The sequence below is a fragment of the Lonchura striata genome, chromosome 23 (assembly GCF_050655825.1).
Source record: "Lonchura striata isolate lonStrDom1 chromosome 23, ASM5065582v1, whole genome shotgun sequence".
Taxonomy (NCBI): Eukaryota; Metazoa; Chordata; class Aves; order Passeriformes; family Estrildidae; genus Lonchura; species Lonchura striata.
In genome coordinates, this window is record NC_140725.1 from 806,638 (window position 1) to 826,243 (window position 19,606).

Sequence of the window (19,606 nt, forward strand, 5' to 3'; positions counted from 1 at the left end):
GACCCCAGTGGGATCCCCCCTTGCCCAGCAAGGACACGGGTGGGGCGGGGATGGCTCAGCCTCGGGTCTGGCGTCTGAGGCAGCCTCTGCCACAGGGGCTGAGCTGCTGCCAAATTTTGGGAGCGAGGAGGCTCAGGGAGGCTCTGTCCGCCGGTCCCAGGGCCAGCAGCGCTGGGTGAAGGCAGAGCCCAGATCCCAGGGCAGGGGCTGTGCAGGAGCTCGGCTGCACCACCACCCCAGAGAGCACCCGTGGGTGCCCCAAAGGCCGAAGGGCAGCGGCAGAAGGGGCGTCCCAAACCCTTCAGTGGTTCTGTGCTCACCCCGGTGAGAGGGGTGCCCAGCTAACCCCAGCCCCGGGGGCGCTGCCCAGGCCGGGGCACGTCTCCAGCCCGTGAGCCGAGCCAGGCGTGGGCTGGGCGCTGGCAGCGGGCAGAGGATGCTCGTGGCTATTCCCAGCAGCGCTGGAACGATGCTCAGAGCCCGTCTAGCCACCCTGCCCAGCCCTGCTGCTCCCCCTGGCTGTGCGGACGCTGCCAGCTCCCAGAACATCAGCGGACAACGCATTTTTCCAAGGGGTGCTCACGGTGCCCCGGGTCCTGCGGGCACTGCCCACTGCTCCTTCCCAGCCTGGCCTGGCCCTTCCCGCTGCACGGGAGGGTGCAGAGCTGCGGATGGCTCAGACCTGCCCCAGACTGTGCCACAGTCCAGTTTGGGAAGCTCCTGGCTCCCATCCCCATGGCTGATGGCACAGCAGTGCCAGCCCTCGGTGGCTTCCCCAGCTCTGCTCGGGCCTGCCCAGGCAGGAGCCATTCCCCTCCACCCGCGGAGCAGAGCCAGACACCAGAGTACAGTAAATAGGAGAAACTTTAATTTTCTTACAAAAGTAAAAGGCATAAACAGACGGTTAATCCTACGGGGCTGGGGCAGGCCTGGCTGCTCCTCTCAGCTCTCAGCCCAGGGGAACAAGGTGCCGCGGGGCTGGAGCCCCTTCCCCTAAACCCAGAGCCGTGCTGGGATGAGGCTGGCGGGGGGAGCTGGCCCGGGGCTGCGGGGATGAACTGACCAGGTACGAATTCCCGTCGGGAAAGTCCTCTGGCACACGGCTTGGAGGGGCTGGGAGGGTTTGGCGCTGGTGCCCCCGGCTTGGCTGTAAATGCTCTGGAGAGATCCCGCTCCTCCCAAAATCCCGCTGGGACGCCCATCACGGCATTCCAGCACCGACGGCGGGGACACACCGCCACCGAGAGCCCAGCCGGTGGTCCCGGAGCCCCGGCGGCGCGGGGTCGGTGCGGGCAGGGCGCAGCGGGGACCGCGGGCACGGCTCCGGCTGCTGCGGTGCCCGAATGGCTTTGAGCTCCGAGCCACGGCACGCCCGGCCCGGCCACGAGCGGGGCTGGAAAAGCTTTTCCGAGCCGCGGCCGCTGCCCCGCTCCGGGGCAGGGAGGCGAGCGGAGGCACTCGAGGTGGTCATGGCTGTGGGCTCGGCTCCCGTGGGTGCCCCACGAGAGGCTCAGGCTGCTGCGGCTCGTGGCGCTGGGTCCGCCCGGAGCGAGGGAGAGGAGAGGGGAGGAAGATAAAAGGAGAGCGTCAGTGCCAGAAACAGGAGCTGAGGAGCAGCGGGAGCAGGGCAAGCATCCCGGCTGGCTGGCAGAGTGGGACCAGGCTGGGGCGGAGGGAGGAGGGGGCTCCGTCCCTGCCCCGAGGCTCGGGGGGCTGCAGGGAGGGGGCAGAGGGGCGGCTCACGGCCCACGGGTGACACACGCCATCCCAACGTGCCCTGAAGGAACTCACCTTGGGCACGGGAGGAGGAACTGGGTGTGGCAGAGAGGAAAACGGGCAGAGGGGCCAGAGGGATCACCTAAGCCACAGAACGGGTCAGGGATGGGGGCCCAGAGCTGCCCCAGGGGCCACAGCTCCCTCCAAACACCGAACCTCTCCTTGGCTGGGATTTCCTCACACGAGCACGGCAGGCTGGGCTCCAGCCAGCCCTGGGCTGCAGAACCTCTGCCACCCCGGCCACACGTGTCCCACCATGTCCCACCATGTCCCACCATGTCCCCATGCACACAGGGTGGCTCCAGCCCAGCACACAGCCAGAGAAAACCAAACCTCTCCTCTTCTGGCAAAGCCTTCAGGGCCCCCTCACCCCCAGAGCCCTGGCCCCATGCCCCATGCCGGTGGGATTTGGTGGGATGGATGGGGCAGAGCTGGGGGAGATGGGCTCCAAGGCCAGAGCTGGCATGCAGTGGGGAGAGATGGGTGGCTGGAGCGGGTGAGAGGGAGAAGGAAGCGCTTTCTTACCAGCCAACCCTCAGACATCAGGGCAAACGTCCGAGGAGGGGCAAATCCCGTCAGGCTGTGCAGGAAATGGCAAAGTCCTGGCAGGCATCCTCCTGGGGAAGACACCAGAGGTTATGCACCTCACACCTGCCACCGGGCCAACAGGGGCTGGCACAGCTGGGAGCACAGATCCCAGCTGGAAAAAGGACACGGAGGTGACAGCAGCAGGGAGGGGATGAGCCCCTGCCCAGCCTGGAAATGTGGGACAGCAAATTCCCTTCACTCCAGCAAGTCTCAGCAGCGTCAGCTGCTGCTCATCCCTCCCAGCAGGAGCTTCCAGGAGTTTCCAGGCAAGGCCTGAGCCTAACACAGTCCAGCTGGCACCTGAGAGATTCCAAACATCGGGACACACCTGCCCTCTTCTGTCTCCAAGGAGGAAAATAATCATCCAAGCAGTTAACTCTTTCAAAATAGAATTTTATTGAGTAACAAAGGAAACTGGTTTAAATAAAAACAGGAAGGAGTCTGGCCCCTGGTAAGCCCCTCCTCACTGCTCCTCTGCCATCCCCCCGGCACAGGCACTTGCAGAGTACAAAGCAGGACGCTGGTGAACTCAGGGGGGCTGGGTGCCCCCCAAAATGTGCTGCCCCTGCCCGAGGCTGAAACTGGTCTGTGTGATCCCAGGAAACATGACAGGCAGCTCGGCACTGTGAGCCTCTGCCCTGGTGCCAGCATGCACAGTGCTCCCTGCACAGGACAGAAAATGTTCTGCGTAGAAAAAAGTCCTACAAATTGTGCAAAAATATCCAGCAGCTTTTAATAACACGATTCAAGTATTGCTACAAGGTTTGTGACTCTGCCTTCACCCCAGGGACACAGAGCTGGCTGCCTGGGTGCAGAGTGGTGCTCAGGGATGAGCAGCTGGAATGGTAATGGGGACATTCTGCTGTTCAGAAACCCAAACCAGAGCACACCACGAGCTTATCAGAGACCAGCACCCCCTCACTGCTTCCTTGTGAAACCCCACCTGGGAAGGGTGTGACCCTCAGGAATTCTCACACTTTTCTGCTGCCTTTTGGTCCCCCACATACAGGACACAATCCTGGGAAGCTGCAGCTCCCAAAACTCACCCCTGCAGCCTTGCGACCTGCATCTCCTGAGGGTCACAGAGCACAGAGTGTTTCTTATTCCCCGTTAGAGGAGGGTCCCCTGATTTGTGCCTTTGCTGCAAAACGTGTCTGACCAACTGGCAGGGCCAAAACACAGCCCTGGGCAGAAAACAGGATCAGCAGGGATCAGCCAGGACATCCCCACTTGCCTCCAGGTCTGCCGGGAGCCAGAGTCCTCCCAGCTGAACAGCCCAACTTACCAAGGGGGAGCTGCTCCAGCCTGGGAGCCAGAACAGCCCCTCAGGTGGGAGCAGTGTTGGGGAGCTCCCAGGGACACCAGGGAGGTGACACTCCTGCAGCCCAGCTCGAGTGGGGTCATCTGGCAGTGCTCACCTCCCAGCCTTGGCCCATCTCGTTCCCAGCAGGAATCAGCAGTGCCCTGGAGCTCAGGGCTCTGGGGACCCCTGGGGACCCCCTGTTCCCAGCACGAGTCCAAGGGTCCCACAAGCTGTTGGTCTCTGTCAGGCAAAACCCCTGACAGGCCACATCACAGTGAAACAAATGAACAAAAAGTAATAAATAAATGTAAAAAAAGAAGGCAACGCATGGCTCGAGTCTTTGGCAGCTCTGGGTCCCAGGGCTGTCCCTCCTGAGGCCAGGGATGTGACAGGGGAAGGTTCTGGCTGGAGCAAGGTGCAGGCACAGCAGGCACTGGGAACATCACAGCACTGCTAGGGAATGCCTCCTACCATGCTGGTGTCAGTTTTGGCTCCAAGGGAAGGGATTTCACTCTTGGGACTGGACGGGGTCCCGACATCTGGCTGGATAAATCCTCTTCTGTCTATCAAACTGGAAAACAGGAAGGGAAGAGCAGTTCAGGGAACAAAGACTGAAGCTGAGAGCTCCACAGGCCCCAGGGAAAGCTCCTCTCCCAGGAGCTGCTGAGCACAGCACAGGCAGGAGGCTGGAGCACAGGGTTCCTGCCCATCCCGTGAGCCACAGACCCCATCCCGTGAGCCACAGGGAGCTCTGGGCCACCACAAACCAAAAGGGGAACTGGCCAAAGGGCTTCACAGCATGAAACCACCATGAAAGAAAAATAAACTGGAGTAGAAGGCTGTTCTCCTCCCCACAGCCTCCCAGCCTGGCTCCCTGAATGCACAGATTGACCAGCACTGCATTTTGGCACCTCTGAAGCCACCACAAAGCCTGGGGACACTTGAGAGAGCAGGGCCTGATACAAAATATAACCCACACTTTACTCTGCTGCTGTTACTGAGCTAGCAGCACTGAGCTGCTTCAGGACTGCAGCCTGGATCCTCCAGGGATCCCCACATGCCCAGGACAGGCTGGGGATGTGCCCAGCTGCCCATCTGGTGAGGAGCAGAGCAGGGCCTGGCTCTGCCCAGCTGCCCCATCCTGTGAGGAAGCTGCAGTTGTCCTGTGCTCGGGGACACCCCCAGCCAGGAGGAGCCTTTTTGGGGGACCCTGAGCACCCCTGGTGAGCTCAGTGCTGCTGAAGCCCAGGGTCTCTGCACTGGTGGGGACCTCCCTTGGCTGTTTGCCAGAGTAGCTCAAGCCTCAGAGAACAGGAGTAAAACTGTGCTAAGAATCACAGAATCATGGAATGGTTTGGGGCAAAGGGACCTTAAAGATCACCTCAAGATTGCAACCCTTGCCATGGGGACAAGAAGTGTCTGTACTGAACTGACCACCTGCTGCCAAGTCCTTGGGTGCTGCTCTTCCCCTTACCCAGCTGCAGGATTTGTCTTATCTTCAAGTTCCACAAAATAACTACAGCTGACCCAAATTTACCCAGTTCCAACACAGTTCATGTCCTGCTCATCCATCTCCAGCCTTGCTCTGCAGAGTGGGAAGCTTTCCTCTGCCCATCAGAGCAGATGTGTTTGTACTGCCATGGCCCATGACAGATCTGCCCTTCCCAAGGCTCCTCTCCCACAGCAGGATGCAATTCCCAGTGCCAGGAGGCCACGGGCTCTTACCTGGGATGGAATGGTCCACACAGCACTGCACAGCAGTTGGTGAGGATGCTTTTATGGCTGTAGGGATTGGCAAACTCCGAGCCCCTCTTGTTTGACCAGGACCCTTTGATCTGAAAGGGATGGATAGAGGTTAGGAGGGGAAGGATGGGAGAGCAGACAGCAGACAGTGGGTCCTTGCAGGGCTGGAAGGATTGCCCCAGAGCAGAGGGAGGACACCTGCAGGCACAAGCAGCCACGTGCTGCCTCTGCTGCAGTGCAGCCCTGCAGCTGCAGAGCTCCCAGGCTGTGCCCTCCCTGTGCTGCACAGCAATGTCACTGTCACCATCTGCCACACCGCCCGTCCCCCTGCTCCCCTCGTGGTCTCCAAGGCTGGCACCCATCAGAGCAGAGCTCCTGGTCCCTCAGGCTGCACAGCAGCGAGGGGATTCCCAGCCCAGGGGCTCCTCTGTCCCCACCCAGCAGCTGCCCCAGCTCAGCTCCGAAATCGGCTGTGGCACGGGGGGTGGGCAGCTGCCACAGCCGCTCAGGCTGCACTCACCCAGCACCAGCACCTCCACCAGCACATTTCCTCCTCCTCCTCCTCCTCTTTAACTTCCTCTCCCAGCTGCAGCACAAGGCTGGGGCCATTGGTGCTGCCAGTGCTGGGGTACAAACTGCCAGCTTCACTCACACAGCCCTGAGCAGCTCTGCCACGCCTCTGAATGCAAGGTGGAGGGGAAAAGGGAAAAAGCAAAACCAAAAGGGATGCAAACACAGCTTCTGCAGCGCTGGGAGCTCCCAGCAAGGATTACAGGTACTTCTGGCCAGAAGGGCAAATTTTGATTCTGAGGATCAGACAGATCCTGCTTTTCCATACAATCTGCCCCACTCAGGGCACTCATTTGGTCCTTGGAGCCTGTGCACACCCCGGATTTGAAGGTAAATCTCATCAGATGTCTGTACATTGTTTTCTAATTAGAGATGAGGAACTGCCAGACACAAAGGGACTGGCCCAGTCAGGGTCTCAGAGGAAACCCGTGGTTACACGGGATGCTGAATTCAGATCACCAAGCTCACACCCAAATACTCCCCTGGGCCAGCCTTCCTTTTTTAATCTCACAACTCCTAATTTTAAGAGAGGCCACAAACAGACTGGAAAAAACAAACACGTGATGGTTCTAACTCAGGCACCTGAAAGTGCAGCCGTGGGCACAGGCTGTGTGCTCTGCACTGGGTTATCACAGGCAGTGAAACTGCACTGAGGCAGCCAAGAATGCCCTGAAATCTGCTCAGGGTGGGTCATGGGCAGCCTGGCAGCAGGACAAGCATCCAGGTACTTACATCTTCATTCGTCGTCAGGTTGGAGGCCACTAAGTAAGTGTGAAAACCTGAGAGGCCCAAAATGGACCAGACTGAGAAAAAACAAATCACCAGCTCCAGCATAGTGAAAGAGAAGTCAAGGAAGTCTCAAGGAACAAAATCATCCCGCAAGGAGAGACAAAGGATTGTCTGGGGAGGTTTGGGCAAGCTTCCCATTCCCTGAGCTGGTTTGCAGGGCACAGCCTGCTCCAGTTCTTCCCTTTCCACCTAAACCTGCAAACTGGGAAACAACCCCCACTTGGTCCCAGGTAGCCAGGGGACTAAATTAATTTGGGGAAAGGACACCAGGGTGACCTGCAAAGAGCTGCTGGCCCCCCTCTGTCAGTGATGAGCGGTGCTGGGCACCCCGAGCAGCTGCTGCCAGCAGAAGGATATCTCGCAGGGGTTGTCTTCAGAGTGGCCAGGAACCCATCCCTCTGAGAGCCTGCAAAGCAAAACAGAACAGGCAATGGCATCCCAGCAGGCAGCCCTGCCCTCCAGCCAGAACCCCACGCCCGTGTGGATCTGTCTGCCTGAGGAACATCCGCAGTCGGGAACGCTGCAGGAATGTCGGTGCACGGACACGGCTCCAGCAGATCTGGGGCTGGTGGGAAAGTCACCTTCCCTGCCAGCCAAGGGCGGGGGCACCAGCAGCTCTGGGGAAGCAAATCCCACGCCCAGCTCCCACAGCGCCTCTGCAGCGAGGTGAAGGCCTCGTGGGACCCTTTAACCCCTCGCCTGGTGTGGGCCCTGCAGACCCCTCCCGTGCCCCAGAGCTGTGCCCCTCCCGGCCTGGACTTACGCAGGGTGAGGTGGGTGACGACGCAGGCGAAGATGAAGGCGGTGAGGAAGGACAGGGACAGGATGAAGGCGTAGAAGTAGCGGTAGTTGCGCTTGCCCACGCAGTTGCCCACCCAGGGGCAGTGGTGATCGAATCTCTCTGGAACAAAGGCTCGAGGTGAGGAGGGCTCCTGCCACCTCACACCCAGCACGGAGCAGACTCTGCTCAGCCCCCCAAAATGAGGGGCTACAAACCCATCTTCCCCCTGCACCCCGGGGGCAGAACCTCTCTGCAGCAGTGAATTTCCATGGTGTCTGTGCCAGCCTGGGGACAGCCTGGCCACACACAGTGAGGAGCCTGCAGCAAACCTTGTCTTTGTGGAGGCCTGCACTGCATTTTACAGAACCCTCCTCCCAAAACCAGGGGAAACAGAGCCATGGAGTGTTGGATGTGCTGCCCCTTGCCCTGAGCCACTGCACTAGTGCTGCTTTCAATTGAAATGCAAAGGAGACAGACCATGCAGTATCTTGGTTTATCATCCTTCAGGAGAAGCAAAACACAATCTGTCCAGGAACACAAGAGACAGGATCAGGGACAGGACCAGAGGGAATGGCTGGAGCCATGTCAGGGGAAGGCTAGGCTGGGTACTGGGACAAGGTTCTCCCCCCAGAGGGTGCTGGGCACAGCCCAGGCTCCCCAGGGAATGGGCACAGCCCCGAGGCTGCCAGAGCTGCAGGAGCTCTTGGACACCACTCCAGGGATGCCCAGGGTGGGATTGCTGGGTGTCTGGGCAGGGCCAGGGGCTGGATCAGTGACGCCTGTGGGTGCCCTGCAGCTCAGGATGCCTGCTCACTGCCCAGCTCCCCCCAGCCCCGCTCACCCACGCAGTTGTCGCAGACGCTGCAGTGGGAGGTGCGCGGCGGCCGGAACATCTTGCAGGTGTAGCAGTACTTGAGCTTCACCACGTACTTGTTGATCACCACCTCCATGGTGCGGGCCGGGGGACGGTACGTGGAGCTGCCCATGCTGTCTGCAGGGACAAGGAGGGACACTCACAGCCCTGTGCCACCCCTGTGCCACCTCCGGCTGGGGCAGGGGCTGGCACACGCTCTCCTGGCTTCAACAGAACACAAGACAGGATTTGTTGCGGGGTGGGCAGCCAAGAGCTCCAGTCTGCTCCAGCATTATTTACGGCCTGCCTTTGCTCAGTGGCAATGCTGCTGGGATGCCAAGAGGAAGCAGTAAGTGCCCAGTGCTATGGAACGTCAAGGAATTTACAAATTTACAAACACCAGCTCATCTCTGTGTGTCCAGCAGGTCACAACAGGCTGTGAAAGCACGTGTGGCTCTGCCACAGGAGCATCCCTGCCACTGCCAGCACACAGCCTGTCACCCCAGAGCTGCAGCACTGCCAGCCTGCAGGGACTCGCCTCCATCACTGTGGGAAGGACAACAGCAGGCCTCAAGTGCTCCAGTAGATTCCCTGGAATTTGACATCTTTGTGTTCGTAGCACAAAAGGATTCCTCCTCCTCCAGGTTTGAATTGAGGATTTTTAGGGGCACTGCAAGTTACATCTCTGTGTGCTGGCACTGCATTATTCATTCTCTGGGGGCTGGAGACTGCTCCTGTACACAGCAATAGCTGGAAAGCCCTGGAATCATGTTTGCAGTTTTGGGGGTTATTCCTTTTAGTTTCTCCTAAAAAAGTACTTTTCCAACTGTGAGGAATTCTTTGAAAATACTAATGCATCAGTGAGCATGTTAAAAGGATGATAAGTGGATTATATTAGCAGTAACAGCTGGCACATCAGGCAGCATCTGCAGCCAGATTACTGCTTTAGGCCCTTATAAATAGAAACATGGATAACTACTCTGGGGATATTTAAAAACCATTTTTAAAGTCAGATGTAGAATTACTGCCTTGCATCTGTCTTCAGCAGGACAGATTCAAGCTGTCTCACATCAGCTTTGCTAAAGCATTTGCTCCAACCTGTCACATCAACGAGGACCTCAGCTCCTGGATGCAAACACCTCCTTGGCTGTCCCCAAACCAGCGTGACAGAGCAGTTTTTAGAAGAGGACAAACATCAGCCTACTCTAAAGAACACCTTGCAGCACAAGGTTCAATGGCAATATCAAAAAGCATTAATTATCCTTCAACTCTGCTGCCTGGGAAAGCACTGGGACTGACCAGGAGCAAAAAGCACCTGAGCTGCTCTGCAAGTCTCTGAGGCACTGCTTGCTGTGCCAGAGGAGCTTGTTGCACCTCTCATCACGACTGGTAAGCACTGTCAAGCCTCACAATCTGATTCTCTGGATTTTTCTCCCCCTGTGGACAAACCTTAAGGAGCCAAGACCCAAAGCAGGGGCCTCACTGAGCCCGGAAGGTGCACAGACACACACAGGAGAGGGACCAGAGCTCTCACCAATTCGCTTCTCCAGGTCTGCAGCCTCGCTGGGGGTGGCTCTGGGCAGGATCCCGGGGTCTCTGAAGCTTGTCTGGAGCAGGCAGCTGATGACGAAGAAGAAGAGGACGGCGGCGATGATGGGGATGGCCAGGGTCAGGTGGCTGGCAAGGAAGGGGCAGCTGTGAAAAGATAAATAAAAGGAATTGTTATCAGTCATTGCACAGACCCGCTGTCAGCTGGGACATCACACCACGACCTGTCACAGGGTACTGGGCTCAGCAGCCGACCTGGGGCTGTTTTGGGAGAGATGGGGACTGGTGGGATCACACCCCACACCAGGGCAGCTCTGTTACCTGCAGGCAGCAGCTGAGGACAGCAGAGGACACAGCCCTACACACACAGAGCCACTGTCCCCTCCTGCAGAGGACTGATCAGCACCCAGAGCCAGCACAGCATGGGCTGCCCCAGTCCTGAGGGCTGCAGGCAGTGCTCAGGCTCTGCAGCGCTCTGAGAGGATTAAGGAACTTTTGTTTCACCTCCCCAGCTCAGCTGTCCAGAACAAAGCACCCACCAAGCAACAAAACCCCTTCAGTCCAAGCCTGAGCCCCTCAGTCAGCGACAGAAAGGTCTGTGAAAGGAGAGACATGAGCTTGTTGTCAGCCCTTTCCTGAGAGAACCTCCAGAGCCCACTGTGCCCCACCAGGGAACAAGAAATCAGAGAAATCACAGAATCCCCAGATGGTTTGGACCTTAAAGATCATCCCATAGCATCCCTGCCATGGGCAGGGACACCCTCCACTCTCCCACACTGCTCCAAGCCCCAGTGTCCAGCCTGGCCTTGGACATTTCCAGGGATGGGGCAGACACAGCTGCTCTGGGCACCCTGTGCCAGGTTACCCCACAGAAACCATGAAATACAGACACAGACGAGATGTCTTTGCTGTACACCCAGCAAACTGGAGCCTGTGCAACAGAAGCATCCTGCTAAAATAACAACCTGGGAGAGCCCCAGGGCATCCTCAGGCACCAGAGAGTGACTGGCAGAAGGGAGGCAGAGCAGATGTCCTGTGTGCTCTGCCTGGCCACACAAAGCCGCTACTGTGCTGAGCTGCCCGTCAGCCCCCGACCTGGCAGAGAGCTGTCAGGGCACGGATGATGCTGAGAAAGGGGTTTTTCCATCGGGATGCTGTGCCTGCTGCCCGCAGCTGCCTGTCCCTTTCAGCTCATCTGACTTCCCAGAACCTCTAATCCGATCAAGTACTTTCATCTCCCCACCAGCAGGCTCGGGCAGCTTCACTCCGAGACCTGCAAGGATAACGCCGCGATCCAAAGGCAGGCGTGGCCCCCGCTCCAGGGAAAAGCGGCTCCCATCCCTCCCGGTACAGAGACGGAGGCAGCTCAGCAGAACCCTGCAAGGTGTCAGGAAGCCAGGGTGCGCCTTCCCCAGCGCCCCAGGGCAGCACAGGACACACCGGGGGCTCCTGGCTCTCCCCTCCCTCAGGCTGCAGGAGCAGGGAGCTTCCCTGGACCAGCTTTCCAAGGAAAGGGGACTGGGCAGATGCAGCTCCCTCTTCCCCAGAAGCAGAGAGCAGGAGCAGGGAGCTTCCCTGGACCAGCTTTCCAAGGAAAAGGGAGTGGGCAGATGCAGCTCCCTCTTCCCCAGAAGCAGAGAGCAGGAGCAGGGAGCTTCCCTGGACCAGCTTTCCAAGGAAAAGGGAGTGGGCAGATGCAGCTCCCTCTTCCCCAGACTCTGGTGCACAAGGGGGGCCGAGCTCCAGTGCGGACCCTCGAGGGGGGACCCCGAATGGTTTCAATATTTACAAGAAACATTCTTCCTAGATCCCGGCGGTGGACAAAGCCCACGAGCCTTGAGGGTTTCCCGGGTGCAATTTTGGGCCAATTCTCTTCTTGGGAGCCAAAGGAGAGACTTGGGGGCTGTATTTAGAGGCCAGGGGGGCATCCTAGGGGGACGTTAAACCCCTTCCTGGGGCCAGACCGAGCAAACAAGGCGCAGGACGAGCCATAAACCGATCTGGGCACAGGAGATGGGGCAGCGACCGCCTGCAAAGGGGGTCTGGGGGCTGCACCGTGGGGAAGGGCTCGGGGGGCAGCGGGAGGAGGCACAGCGGGGATCCCACGGGGAAGGCGGCCCGGCCCAGCTCCCTCCCAGCCCGGTGCCCGCAGGCCGGCTCGGCGGGGCAGCCCGCGGCACGGGGCCCGCACGGCTCGGGGCGCCGGCGCTGCGGGCCAGACTCACTCGAAGGCGAAGAAGAGGCCGCTGGTGGCCACGATGAGGCCGAGCGTGAGGGCGAAGACGCCGCTGTGCCGCGCCAGCATGAGGCGGCCGCCGCAGTAGAAGCGGTTGCGGCCCGGGAACACCTCCCACTTCCTGCGGGGCCGCGCCGCTCCGGCCCGCGCCGCCCCGGGCCCCGGCGCCGCCGGGCCGCCCGCGCCCGCCGCCCCGGGCGGGATCTGCCGGTACTCGCAGTCCTTCATGGCCCCGCCGCGGCGCCCGGAGCCCGGCCCGGCCCCGATCCCGGCCCCGCCGGCCCCGCCCTGAGCCCCGAGCCCCGCCCCGGTCCCGGCCCGGCCCCGAGCCCGGCCCCGCCGGCCCCGCCCTGAGCCCGGCCCCGCCCTGAGCCCCGAGCCCCGCCCCGCCCCGGCTCCGAGCCACGCCCCGGCTCCGAGCCACGCCCCGGCCCCGAGCCCGGCCCCGCCCCGATCCCGGCCACGCCCCGGTCCCGGCCCCGGCCCCGCCCCGCCGCGCAGCGCCCCCTGCCGGCCCCGCCGCCACACCGGGAGCGCAGCGTGCCCGCCCCGGGACCGAGCCCGGCCGCGACCCCCAGTACTGATCCCGACCCCCATCCTCCTCCCGATCCTGATCCCTGATCCCGATCCCTGCTCCCAACCCCGATCCCTGATCCCAACCCCGATCCCGACCTCCCAATCCGCTCCCGATCCTGATCCCTGATCTCGATCCCTGCTCCCAACCCCGATCCCTGATCCCTGATCCCAACCCCGATCCCGACCCCCCGATCCGCTCCCGATCCTGATCCCTGATCTCGATCCCTGCTCCCAACCCCGATCCCTGATCCCTGATCCCAACCCCGATCCCGACCTCCCAATCCGCTCCCGATCCTGATCCCTGCTCCCAACCCCAATCCCGATCCCAACCCCGATCCCGACCCTGACCCTGACCACCGATCCCAACCCCGATCCTGACCCCAATCTTGACCCCGACCCCGGCTCTGATCCCAACCCCGATCTCAACCCCGACCCCGACCCCCAAACCGTGACCCCCACTCCAGCCCCTGCCCAATCCCGGCCCCGGGCCGAGCCGCCTCTCCGGTAACCTTCCCGTGTTTATTGGGGTCGTGCAGTGCCCACGCAGCGCCCACTACCCGCCTGCCCCTGCCCAGCCTGGCTCCATGGGCAAGGAAGCGGAGCAGTCTGAGCAGCACAGGGCAGCCGGAGCCTCCTGCCGTGCCCACAGCACATCCCAGGCAATCCCCAAACCCCTCACAGCATCCTGCCACAAATCCGTGCCTGCCGTCATCTCCCCCAGGAGAGGCAGGAACCGAGGTGCATTCCCCATCCCAGGCACGGGATGGGAATTTTGGCTGTCAGCAATGCCAGCTGAGCGGGGCAGGATGCTGCAGCATCACACCGCAGAGAACATCCCGCATGGGAGGTGGCAAGTAACACCTTTGTAACTGCAACGACAGCGTCACCACAGCCACCTCAGGCTTTCAGAGCAGGTAGTTTCAGTTCTGAGCCGAGCTCCTATCCCACCAGCTACGTCCACGGGAAGAAGTTGCAGTGCAGGATCAGTCCCAGCAGCCAGTAGCCCAGGAAGAAGCCCAGGATGCTCTTGCTGAGGGGGGTGATCGATCGCCAGTTCAGCAGCAGCCTCACAACGGGGTTGTCCGAGGTCCCTTTCCCACAGGAACTGGGAGATTTACTCAGAAGAGCCTTCCCAGAGGCTGGCTTATCAGCCCCTGTGCTCCAGAGCAAAGGTTCGTGTTCCTGAAGCAGGTGAGCTGCGAACCAGTACAGGATGGGAGAGGAGGAGCCGAGGAACCGGGTCAGCACCTGGAGACAACAGGCAGAGGAGAAATCACCCCAGCTGCTGTGCTGTCACCGCCCCAGCCCCGCAAGGAATCCCCTGTCCTACCTGCACGTGCATGCAGCAGAACCCAAAAGCCAGCAGGGCCGTGCTGTGGACCACATACATGAAGGCAGCAGGGCCACAAAATCCATCTCTTGCCTTTCCTCTCTCTTCACTCTTCCTCCTCTCTAGACCAAGAGTCAGGCAGTGCCGGGGGTTTGTGCTGACGTAGGTCCAGGCAGCCCATGAGCTCAGAAGGGTGACAGGCAGAGCTAGCAAGAAATTGGGGATCTGTCTGAGCTCAAAGTACCTTAGAAAGCCCACGTTCCAGTAAGTGTCCTGGATATAGGAATAGACCAGAGGGAAGCGCTGGGAGCACCAAGGGGGTTTATCCCCAGCCGCGCCTGCCACACGATAGCCCTTGTCCCGTGCCAGCTGCAGCAGCGGCTCGGGAACGGCCTGGCCCAGCCCCGTGCCGGGCTCGCAGAACCTCACGTAGGCGTAGTACTGAAACACCGCAAAAGGCAGGGAAATCAGGGCACACAGCAGGGCTGCCGAAGACGCCAGGCCGAGGGCCCGCTTCGCCAGCGCGGGGAGCGCCGCTCCGTCCTGCAGCCGCAGCGCGAAGCGCTTGCCGCGCCAGTACAGCACGAAGCCCGCGTTGACCAGCCCGTTGGCCCGCGCCCCGGACGCCAGGGCGAAGAGCAGCCCGCTGAGCCAGCCGTGCCCCTTCTCCAGCTGCCACATGGCGCTGAAGGCCAGCGCGGCGAAGGCGCTCTCCGAGTAGGCAGCGGCCATGAAGACGCCGGCCGGGCTGAGGGAGAAGAGCAGCGCGGCCACGAAGGCCTGGCGCGGCCGCCGCAGCACGGCCCGGCCTAGGCGCAGCAGGGCCGCGGCCGCCAGCGCCGACAGCAGCGCGTTCAGCAGCGCGGCCGCCAGCAGCAGCCGGCCACGTGGCTGCAGCGGGCACGGCAGCAGCCCGGCCAGCAGCCGCAGCCCCAGCGGGAAGAGCGGCAGGAAGGCGCAGTTGTGCTCCAGCAGGTAGCCGCGCTCGGCGATGAACAGGAAATGCTCGGCGTCCCAGCGGCCCAGCCCGCCCAGCAGCCGCTCCACCAGCGTGTCCCACGGGCCTCGCGGGCCCAGCCGTGGCGGAGAGAAGGCGTCGGCAGCGTGGTCCGGGACCAGCAGGTTAAACACGGCCTGCAACACAAGAGAGGGGTGCAGGCTGGCCGAGAGCTCCCGGTGGCACCGAGGCCGGACCCCAAGATGCCCACGAGGTTGTGAGGAGGCGCAGACGCAGCCTTTTGGGGTATTGACATCTGAACACAGCAACGCTCTGGGATGCAGCATGAATCCCTGCAAAGCCGGGGAAAGCTGCTCATGGCTGTGACTGCGCTCTGTGCTGGCTGCCACAGCCAAGCTCTCCCATGGCCAGAGCAGGATATCTCTGGAAACAAGACTTGGGAGGAACGTACAGGAGGAGATTACTGTTCCTTTTCTGTGGATAAACACACTTGGAGCCAAACCAGCCTCTTGCAGCAGCAGCATGAAAACACAGCAAGTTAAAGGAAATTAATGTGATTTTACTTAACAGCGACCTGTAAGTAAAAGCCCTGGCTGCAGACTGTCTGTTGGCTCTCTGAGAAGTTGCTTTCCCCATTGTGCAGAACCAGCTCATGGATCCCGGGGTACTGAAGGCAGCAAACCCCAGCAGAGCCTCCCTGCCTGAGGACAGACTTGCCTGCAGCAGCAGCGCCAGGGCCCGGCAGCGCAGGGCGAAGCACACGACCTCTCGGAGCTGGGGGTCTGCCCTGCTCCACCGCTCCATCCCGCACCCAGAACTGCCTCAGGAGGTCACCGGTGCCGGGGGAATTCTCCTTCCAGTGTGGGAAACCTGGGGTGGCAAACACAGAGGACAAAGAAAGGGAGGTCTGGCTTCAGCCTCATTTGTGAATTTTGTGCCTTTATTTACTGTCAGGCACTTGAAAGGTACAAGTCTCTGAACAAGAAAGTCACTTATGGAAGAGATCACGGGTCTGGGAGATGACGCAGAGACCTCTTTGATATTGTTCCTACTAAAAAAAAAATCCCTGACTTATTAACCTTGGCCAAGACACTGAGGGAGAGAGGCTATGGCGTGTTCTGAGCCCGTTCCTCCCTGGGCTGGAGCGAACCCCTGGAGCAGACAGGCTGCTCCTGCCTCAGCAGGAACTCCAGCAGCTGGAGCCAAGCATCCTCACCCACATCCAACGCTGTGAATGGGATTTAAGCCTCTTTTCCTTGGAATGGAGACAGAATTCCCGTGGACTCCGAGCGTAACCCCCGTGTAAGCAGGAGGGCTGCCAGGAGCTCCCTCCTCTCTCCTGCTCCGTGTTTGCCCCTGGGAAGCCAGGAATGGATTTACTCAGCTGGCTCCATGGCACCAGCTCTGCCAGAGCAGGGTGGGACTCAGGCACACAGCTTCCCCCAGCACAGGCAGCACGGGCAGGACACAAACCCTGTGCCACTCCACCCTCACCACCTGCAATTTTCCAGTGTTTTGGCAAAGCTCCTGGCACCTGCCTGCCGGGCACACTGCACGTTCTGAATGCACCCGTCCACCTCCTCCCTGCAAACCTCGCCTGAGGGATTTCAACCTCTTTGTGGAGCCTCCCCAGTTCAGTGTCTACATGTCCTGGGTGCCGTGGTGGCCCAGCTGTGATGCCCTGGCCCCGAGCCACGGGCAGGATCTGCTGTGCAGCTCTTTAAGATAAAACATTTCTTCCGTTGGCTCCCCAGCCACCAACTGCTTTTCAGCTGGAGAAACACACAGCCCGCAGCTCTCGCCGGGTCCCAGTGACACCACATCCTGCCCTCCTGTCTGCTCCAGCACTCTGTAACACACAGAGATCCCCAAATCCATCGCTCTACAACCTAAAATCACTGACATTTCCCTACTGCATTGTGGAGAAAAAACCCAGCCAGGCCGAAACTGCATGAGAGGACAGAGAGCAAACCATCAGCAAGGCAAGAACCAAGATCCAGACTGGCTCATTGACAGCTCCAACCGCACAGGGTTATTATGATTCCTATTTAACCACAAATAAAAGTTTTGGGTTGCTCCTATTCCCCTTGTGCTCCCCAGCACTCACAAAGCCACTGGTGGGAGGCACGTCCTCCTGCACCACGAAGCCGTGACGTTATTTTAAGCGAGGGGACACTTCAACCCAGCTGTAAACTCTTTTAAAGCACATTCACAGCTGCAAATCCTATTAAAGCACAGCGGCAAAAATTGTCCTGGCACTTTAAATATAGTTTTTTCAAAACGCAGAGAAAAAGCCTCGCCTGAATGTGCCAAGAGAGCTCAAAGCAAACAGCTTTAAAAAGCCTGTTCCTGTCACGATGCAGCACACCTTGTGACAGAGCAAAGCCTTCAAAAGAGCTGCAGCCCACGAGCCCCGTTTGGATCCAGAACACAGCGTCAGGAATGGCTCTGCCCCAAAAATCCTGTGGGAAAGGACACCTGCACCAACACAAAAAACGAGAGGCAGAAGGGCGTTAAAAATATTCCAGCAGAAAAAGATGCAAAGTCTGAATTAAAGATGTGTTTCCCTCTGCGTTCTGCTCTTCCCTTGGCCCTGAGCTGCGAACCTCCGTTTGGAGGCGGCGCAGAGGGAGGGATGCGGACGGGACGGGAGCGGCGGGGCCGGGCGAGGACGGGAGCGGCGGGGCCGGGCGGCCGCAGTGCGGGCCGGGGACCAGCCGGTGGCAGCAGCCGCTCGCCACCGGGCGGGTACGGGACGCTGCTCCAGCCCGCTCCGGGCACCGGGCACCGCTCCAGCCTGCTGTGAAACTCATCGGGAGCTCCAGACACGTTGTTAAACCCCTTCTAACCAGGAGGCCAAAGGAGGGCAGCAGGATTTAGGGAATCCTGTTCGCCTGGTGCCGTTTCTGCGGGCCTGGGAGCTCTCGGCATCCCTGCGTCCGGCCCAGCTGCGCTCCGGAGGGTCCAGCAGCGCTTCCCTTGGCTCTGGGTGCGATCGGGGGTGGTTCTGTCTCTGGCAACTGAACCTGCTCTGATCAGAACCCGCTTGGGCTCGGCCGCGGCTCCGGCACGGGACGGAGCCTGCTGTGCCCAGCCCGCCCGGGCCGGTCCCGCGGCCGCTCCCCGGTCGCCAGAGCGGCACACGCGGGCAGGAAGGGCCGCAGAGCTCCGCTGTCCGCCCGCAGGCGGGACCGGCCGTGCTCCGGGAGCCGGACAGCTCCCGTGCCGAGCAGCGGCCACCGGACCCACCGGCCCCGGGCACACGGGGCTGTCCCGGGCTGCCTCCAGCCCCTCCGGTACGGCTCCCGCCGCCAGCGAGGCCGCACGGCGCTGCCCGGGACATGAACCGCGCCCGACCCCGCGCCTGACCCGGGCCCCTCCGGGCCTCACCGTGCGGCTCCTGCCGGTGCCGGGGCCGGGCCGAGGGCGGCGGGGACACCCCGGCTCCGGTCCCGGCTGAGATCCCCTGTGCCGATCCCGGTGCCGGTCCCGGCTCACTCCCGGTGCCGGTGCCGGTGCCGCAGCGCCCCCTCGCGGCGGTACGAAGGGAGGAGCCGCCCCGGCCCCTTCCCCCCACCCATCCGCGCGCGCGGCTCCCCGGCACCGCCCCGCGCGCGCGCGCGACTTCCGGCCGCACCACTTCCGGCGTCACGCGGCGGCGGCGCGCGCGCGTGGGGAAGAGGCGGGCGGCGCCATCTTTGTTAAGGGCGGGCGGGGGAACCGGGACCGGGAACCGGGATCGGGACAGGGACCGGGACCGGGCTGTGCCCCGCCAGCAGTAGCAGCAGCACAAGGACCCGAGGCGGCAGGGCGGGCCCGCGGGAGCTGCGCCCTGCGGGGTGTCGGGAGCCCGCAGCATCCCCGGTGCCGGGCGGAACTCCGATCCCTCACGCTGCACCCGAACGCTCCCGTTCCCCAGGAGCCCCTCAAACGCCTCTCTGCCAGCCAAGAGGAAACCTCGAGCTCTGCCCAGGCCGGAGCCCTCGGCACACCCTCGGGGTGAAGCAGAAACCCTTGAGGAGGCTCCCCGAGCGCTCTCGGGCATCAGCCTTGGGAGAACTCACGTTTTCTTTGCTGGCAAAAAAGTGGGAACAGCAGAGCGACTGGTGCCCAGAGGCGTTACGAGGAATTCCTCGGATGGCAGGATTTGGGCACAGATCGGCCCCAAGCATCGAGGGTTGGCGCTGCCAGGGTCGGGGCAGGTGTGGCTGCCCTGTGCCACGCTGCGAACACTTTTTGTTGTTTTACTCATTGCTCACCTCTGCCCTTGGTTCTCACTGTTTGAAGTGCACGGGGCTGTGTCTGGACACAGTGCTGCGGGAGCAGGATTCGGATAGCTGGGTGTGTGATTCTGGTTAAACCCGGGAGCACTCCTGCCCGTCCCTCCCGGCCGTGGCATTCACCCCGGATCCACCGCACACACACAGAGCTGCTGCCTTTACCTGCTTCCACGGCACCACGGCTCCTTTCTGCAGGAAAAGCAGCACAACTCCCACGTGGGTTAAACACAACTCCCGGAGCGCAGGGCGAGCTGTCGGAGTGCACCGGCAGGGCA

The 19,606-nt window shown here is 61.2% G+C and overlaps 2 protein-coding genes across 9 annotated transcripts; both read right to left on the reverse strand.

The window, feature by feature from the left end:
- Positions 1-1,349: 1,349 nt before the first annotated feature.
- Positions 1,350-12,445, reverse strand: ZDHHC18 (zDHHC palmitoyltransferase 18). Of its 4 annotated transcripts, none has more exons than XM_085559521.1 (9): positions 12,177-12,445; positions 9,938-10,098; positions 8,392-8,541; positions 7,533-7,670; positions 7,127-7,175; positions 6,713-6,815; positions 5,393-5,502; positions 4,139-4,238; positions 1,350-1,533 (listed from the first exon to the last, which is right to left on the reverse strand). In XM_085559521.1, exons 1-9 carry the CDS (start codon positions 12,413-12,415, stop codon positions 1,468-1,470), a joined length of 1,116 nt encoding a protein of 371 aa, XP_085415647.1. In that variant the 5' UTR covers positions 12,416-12,445; the 3' UTR covers positions 1,350-1,467. The 4 variants fall into 4 exon arrangements, 3 of the variants coding, with proteins under 3 accessions (XP_085415647.1, XP_085415645.1, XP_085415646.1); XM_085559519.1 differs by lacking the exon at positions 1,350-1,533 and adding an exon at positions 2,351-2,393; XR_014949893.1 differs by lacking the exons at positions 1,350-1,533; positions 6,713-6,815 and adding an exon at positions 2,351-2,393 and having other exon boundaries at positions 7,046-7,175.
- Positions 12,446-13,263: 818 nt separating this feature from the next.
- PIGV (phosphatidylinositol glycan anchor biosynthesis class V) lies at positions 13,264-18,603 on the reverse strand. 5 transcript variants are annotated; one of them, XM_085559528.1, is made up of 5 exons: positions 18,442-18,603; positions 17,420-17,529; positions 15,769-16,102; positions 14,094-15,227; positions 13,264-14,011 (listed from the first exon to the last, which is right to left on the reverse strand). In XM_085559528.1, the coding sequence occupies exons 3-5, from the start codon at positions 15,853-15,855 to the stop codon at positions 13,715-13,717; spliced, it is 1,518 nt and encodes a 505-aa protein (XP_085415654.1). In that variant the 5' UTR covers positions 15,856-16,102; positions 17,420-17,529; positions 18,442-18,603; the 3' UTR covers positions 13,264-13,714. The 5 variants fall into 5 exon arrangements, with proteins under 5 accessions (XP_085415654.1, XP_085415653.1, XP_085415655.1 ...); XM_085559527.1 differs by having other exon boundaries at positions 15,769-16,900; XM_085559529.1 differs by having other exon boundaries at positions 15,769-15,921; positions 17,418-17,529.
- Between the last annotated feature and the right edge of the window lie 1,003 nt (positions 18,604-19,606).